This window comes from Charadrius vociferus, unplaced genomic scaffold (assembly GCF_000708025.1).
Source record: "Charadrius vociferus isolate BGI_N301 unplaced genomic scaffold, ASM70802v2 scaffold484, whole genome shotgun sequence".
Classification (NCBI taxonomy): Eukaryota; Metazoa; Chordata; class Aves; order Charadriiformes; family Charadriidae; genus Charadrius; species Charadrius vociferus.
The window spans coordinates 1,014,672-1,020,725 of NW_009648074.1; the positions used below are offsets into that span (position 1 = coordinate 1,014,672).

At 56.3% G+C, this 6,054-nt stretch overlaps 1 protein-coding gene across 1 annotated transcript in view; it reads left to right on the plus strand.

Moving 5' to 3' along the window:
• ITGB3 (integrin, beta 3 (platelet glycoprotein IIIa, antigen CD61)) overlaps positions 1-6,054 on the plus strand; it is a 23,545-nt gene that overhangs the window by 7,508 nt on the left and 9,983 nt on the right. Inside the window, exons 2-3 of the mRNA XM_009883824.1 lie at positions 809-894; positions 5,255-5,447. Of these exons, the coding sequence (XP_009882126.1) occupies positions 809-894; positions 5,255-5,447 (279 nt within the window). The remainder of the gene's footprint in view (positions 1-808; positions 895-5,254; positions 5,448-6,054) is intronic.

The window sequence follows — 6,054 nt, forward strand, 5'->3', positions numbered from 1 at the left end:
CGCAGAGCCGCACGGTCCTGCCTCTGCCGGAGGAGCTCCTCCTGCCCCGGCAAGCTCTGACGCTGCCCCAGGGCCCCTGTGGGCATTTGGGGGCCCTTAAATCCCCGACATGGACCCACTGGCATCTGACCGTCACGACTGGTGCAATCTTGCATCTCCCACATCCCCACTGCCACTTCCACCAATGGAGCCCAACCTTTGCCCGGGGCATCGGTGCCAACAGCCACCAGCATGTTTCTGGACTCATGCCCTTTCCCTCCCCTCCCTTCCCGGGGTTTGAACCCGAGCCAAGAGCAGTGGCTGAGTTTAGCATCTGCACAAGAAGGCACCAACCACCCTGCACCGGGGGCGGTGGGAAGAGGCGGCAGTTCCCCGGCCACTGGCGGGGCTGTGGGTACCATGCTGCACCCCTGGGAATTCACCCCATCCCTCTCCCTGCTGCCCCGAAACATCTGCTGGGAGGGGCAAGGGGAGATGATGTGTGTCCCCACTGGTACTGGGGGCTTTGCTCTAGTATGTGTGCAAGGTTCCAGGCATGGGGGGACCCCTTAAGGAGCTGGTGGGTGGGAAGCGATGCTCAGCCCTGGGCAGGATGAAGCCCAGCTGGTACCAGTCAGGGAGGTGGTTATAAAAGGGGCAGAGAGGAAGCACCTGGGTTTTGGGGCTGCGAAAGATGTTAGAGGAGAGCTCTGGTGGGATGGGGGCTGTGTCCGCTCCTGGAGCTGCCGGCTGAGCACCCGAGACCTCAGCGCACATGTAGATTTTGGGCTCTGCGGGGTTGTGACTGTTCTCCGTTTTGCTGTTTCAGGGGGTAACATCTGCACCACCCGCGGGGTGAACTCCTGCAAGCAGTGCCTGGCCGTCAGCCCCCTCTGCGCATGGTGCTCCCAGACGGTAAGAGCCGGGGGGAGGCCGAGCAGGGCTGAAGCGCGTCCCTGAGCGGGACAGGGGAGGTGTAGGAAGGGACGAGCCTCTGGGCTGTGGGACAGGTGCTGGTCCCTGTGTTACAGCCACAAGCTTCATCTCCAGCTGTTCCCACCGTGTCTAAACTCATTCCTCGGTGGTATCCGGCTCTGACCACAGCTGGAGATGCGCGTTCTGGGGCTCGGGCTGCCTGCTCCCGCCTTGCTCTGAAAATCTGCCCCTTATCTGGGTGCGTCGGTGGGAGTTACATCGAGCTGGCTGGGAAATGCTGATGTTTTCACAGGGAATTCAGTTTTTCCCCTCAAAAAATGTACATTTGAAAACTTGGCCCACTTTTGGTTTGCTGCTTGAAACCCCATTGTAAAGCTCAGGCTAAAGGAGTTTAACGTCTGGAAAGGCTGGAAAGGGAAGGGCACCTGGTGGGAGGAAGGAAAAACACTGATTAGAAGTTAGGATTTGGGTTTAAAACCCATTTTTTCATTAGGAAGAGGGAGAAAGGAAGACAGGGTGCCTGGTTTTGGTTAGTGAGCGAAAGAGAATGCGAGGGCTGAGCTGTGGCTTTAAAATCACCCTGTTTGGGTGGGTGAGAGCCTGGAAGATCTGCCACGCTCCCTTCCAAAAATGCTGCCCTGGGGGTTAGCCCAGGCGGTAAGAGGAGGGAGTTTCCCAAAGGGATGGGAGAGCAGCCCCAGGGCAGAGACAAGGGGAGGTGAGGCTGGGATGGGGAGAGGTGACGAAACCTCTTTCAGGGCTTTGAAACCCCTCTCAGGGCTTCGCAGCCCAGGAGCGGTTTCACCTCTGGAAAGGTTTTTCTTGCTTTCTGCGTCTCCATCCCTGCTTCCTCCGGTTGTGCCCGCGGTGCCCACCGGCACTGGGAAAAGACCTGGGGGAAAAAGTGATCTCAAGCTGGAAAACGCTGTGGGATCGTGCCCGCGTGGCCCCGCGCTTTGGGGTTGACGCGTAGCTGGGATGCCTCCGTTTGCTGTACCCGTCAGATACCGCTGGGATCTCGGTGTTTGGGGTGAATAAAGAAGCCTGTGCCCTGTATTATCTCCCGCAAGGAGTGCCTGAATGTGATAAGGGGCCACGCTCCTTCCCAGCCGCTGACCCTGGGCCGGGCTGGTGTCTTGACGCTGCAGTGGGGGCTGTGATGGGGTGGGGTTTTTTGGTTGTTTTTTTTTATCCTCCAGATCAGTCAAAGGTTTCCAAAAAAGGAAATATTTCCAGTGCTGCTTCAGGGCTGTGCTCATGGACAGACGTGACAAGCAGCGAGGGAGCCGTCCCGCTGCCAGCAACCAGCCCCCGGAGAGCCGGGCTGTGCAAGCTCCGCTCAGCAACTCTGCCGCCGACATCTGGACCACATTGGCTTAATTTAGCAAATGAGGGTTTTTTTTTTCTGTGGGTTTGTTTAATTTTCCTGGGGTAGGGGAGGTCTCTGATACTGTGTGCCCCCCCCCCCCTTTTTTCTTTTTAAAGGGACAGTGCCCTTATTTGTGCTCCTCCTGCTCCCGCTGCAGCCCTTTGCCACCCGCGCTGCCCTCCTGAGGAGTCAGTTACTCCTGCTCCATCCCGGCTTTGGACAGGAGAAGGATTTCATTGTGGTTTCTTGTGCTCACTGACCCCACCGAGCACTGACACAGAGGAGAACTGAGTTTTATTTATTTTGCAGAAACCTTGACCACCCTTACCAACAAATAGTTGTGCCTATTTGCTTGCTTTTCTTTTTGGAAAGAGTCAGCCAAGCCTTAACACTGAGACGTGCCTCTCAAAAATCACTTTGGAGATTATCGTGACAGATCTCCTCGGCTCTCACCCACCCAAAACATCACCCACTCCAGTTCCCTTAGAGGAAAGGTGGAGGCAAGGCTGGACCAGGGTTTGATTTTATTTTTTTAGAGAAGCTGCTGGAAGGTTTTAGCTTAATCGGCGGAGGCATCTGCGTTTTGGGTCCTCCCAGGAGCTCTCCTGCGGAGATGCTGATGCTGTATGTGGTTGCCTGCAAGATGAAAACAGAGATGCCCTGGGGATGCTTGACTTCCCACAGCCTCCGCAGCGAGGGAGCTCAGGGATGGAGCTCTGCCTGACCTGCCCTCACTGACAGTGTTTGGAGGCAGTGATCAGGGGAGAAAATCATCGCTTTTTCCATCCTGGGGGGGAGTCTGAGCAGATGCTGAGCTGAAACCTCCTTCCCTGCAGCGGGTCAGAAGTGCCCGAAGGGGAGGTGGAGCTGGGGAGCATCTCAGAGAGGGGGTTGTGATAGAGGGGTGGGAACACGCACACCCTCCCGCAGCATCTCTGCAATGGGCAGCCCATGCTGTCAGAGCTGTGCTGATGGGGAAACGGGGTTCGGAGGGTGTGTGTCAGTCAATGAAGTCCCTGTGGATCCTGTTTGGCACCAGCAAACCTGGGCTGCCTCCTACCTGGGGCTGGGTGCAAGTTGCTGAGTCAGCAAGGCTGCAGAGACCAGGGTAAAAAAATAGACTAGGGGCTGGGGGCTGCGACGACCTCATAGCCAAATACCCCTTCAATGGCACAATAATTGTTTCCTTCGCATTTTGCAGTAGTTTTGTTGCTGGGGAGGCTCCTATGAGTCCCGAGTCGGTCATAATATTTCGGGCTCAAGGGAAAGGGGAAGGATGCAGCCCTGGGGTTAAATAGCTTCTCCATGGGAAAAAAAACAGGAATGATGCTGCTAATCCCATAAGGTGCTATATGGCCTCTGAGGTCCTGGGAGCTCACCAGGATCTCCAGGTATCATCCAAGAGCCCAGCACCACAGCTAAAAATCCTGTCTGCCCAGCCTGCTTTTCACCCACATATTTTTCCAGCGATTTCCCTGCCTGGAACAGGAATGTTTGTGTTGATTGATGAGATTTGGAGTAAACCAGGCACCTCTTCCTGCAGTGGGGCGCCCCTGCGGGGTGGGTGGGTGCAAGGGAGCTAATTTAGAGGGATGACTCGTCCTTTTCACCGACAGCATGCTGTCCGGGCGGTGAGGGTGGGAGCGGGAGGCCGCGGGGGAGGAACACGCCTGCTGATGTATTTTCTGGCTATCTTTTGGCCACCGTTTCCAGAGGGCTGTGGGCCAGCCAGCGCCTCCTGACACCGTTTGCGTTTTTCTACTTGTTTGCGTAAAACACACAAATTTGTTCCTGGGTTCAGCCAGTCTGAGCGTAGGGGAGATGATATCTCCGATGGGGAAGCTCTGCAGTGCTGGGAGGCTGCAGCGTTGGGATCCAGCTTCCCCGGAGCAGGGAGAGAGCTGGACCAGCCCCACCAGGACTTGTGCCACCTCCCTTTCACGTTGGGGAGAGGCTGTGCTGGTCATCTGCTGTAGGACTTTGAATGTAGAAAGATCTGGGCTGTGGGAGGGAGATGGAGAAACCCTTTGGAGGGGAGGGTGGCTGCTGCCTGGCCGGGAACACGCAGCGGCAGATCCTGGCAGCGTTGGGCTGGGAAAGAAATTCTTCCCCTATTTGTCTTCATGAGAAACCGAAGCGACAGGAGCCCTTCTGAACGCGCTGTGATAAGGATGAGGAGCCGGCAGCTTTCTAGGAAAGGAGGGATGGGGCTGGAGCCCCACCGTGACAGCACACTTTGTGCTTCCTGCCCCTGATGGATGCTTGATGGCTTCTCCCACAGCCCTGTTGCCTTTTTGCTCTTTCACTCCTTTTTTGGTTCTCTTTCCCCCGGCCGGCTCCATCCGTCAGGAAGCTGCGGAGCTGGAGATAAGCCTCAGACAGGAACCAAGAACCACTCCATGCAACGGGCTCACCCGCAGCAGGGCTGTTCCTCGCTCGCAGCGAGTTTTCTAAGCGGACATGTTGAGAAAATGGGGGGGAAAGGTGGTTCGTCTTTTGCCAAAGTTTAGAAAATAATTAAATAGATTTAAAAAAAAAAGTCCCAGAATCTGCCCCTCACCCCCAGTCTGCCATGTTCACACCTCACCTCACCCTCTTGTAACCGTAGACGAGTTTCCTTTTAGCTTTGCCAAAACCCAGACCTGAGGCTCCAGCTGCTAGGAGGCAGGAGGGGGTTTGGGAGGGATATGTTATCCATGGCTCCTCCTTGGCAGGGGTTCTTGAGCTCCACTGCGGAGCACAGCAGACCAAAACCTGCTCTGAACCCCAGCAGGACTTGCTGATCCCAGATCCCCTCTGTCTGCCACCTCCCTTGAGCAGGGACCACGTGCCCCAAAAAGCCTCTTACCCTGGTCTTGCGTTAGGTGTGATAAAGCAGAGGCTCTCTGGGGAAATGGGGACCCTCTCTCCTCCTCATCCCGGGAGGGTCCCCAGAGGGACCTGGCTCCTGACTGTGTCCTTCTCCTGCAGGTCTTGGCGCAATCGTCCCCTCGCTGTGACCTGCTCGCCAACCTCCTGCAAAACGGCTGTGGGCACGACTACATCGAGTTCCCCACGAGCAGCGTAACCATCCTGGAGAACCGACCCCTCAGCGACAAGGGGTCAGGGAGCTCCAGCACCACCCAGATGAGCCCCCAGAAAATACAGCTGAACCTGCGGCCGGGTAAGAGCCCCCAAACTGCTGCAGGAAGGGGAGATGCGGGGTGGGAATAATCCAAAGGGTTCAAGCGATGAGTGATCCATCACTCTGCCTCGCTGGCTGAGGTTGTCTCGTGTCCGTCGGGGGCAAGGTGAGACTGGGGGCTGCACTGAACCCTCCAGGAACATCCCTGATGGGCAGCCGGGCTGACTGCAAGCTGATTTTTGCTGTTCAGTCTCTTGGCTCAGTCCTGCGCTATCCCAAGGGGCAGGATGGGATGCAACCTCAACAACGTACAGGCTTATTTTATAAAGTCATTTAGACTTTAGCCACTGCTGCTGCCCTCTGAAAGCTTTGGTGGAAGTCAGCTCGTGTCTAACGAGCCGTAGAGCAGCTGGCAGGGTTGGAGTGCCAACAGGTCCCTGTGATTTCCCAGGCTTGTTTCAGCCAGGCAGGCTGGAGCCAATTAACTGTTATGGTCGTTTGCCAGCATTGAGGAGTTTCCAGCGACGCCAGGCAGGAGGCAAAACTAACAGGCATCACTCACCCATGGTCACAAAACGGGGTTGAGGAACGTGGAATGAGTGGTGTCATCACCGTTCTTTGCCCCACACGTAGCCCATCCCTGGCC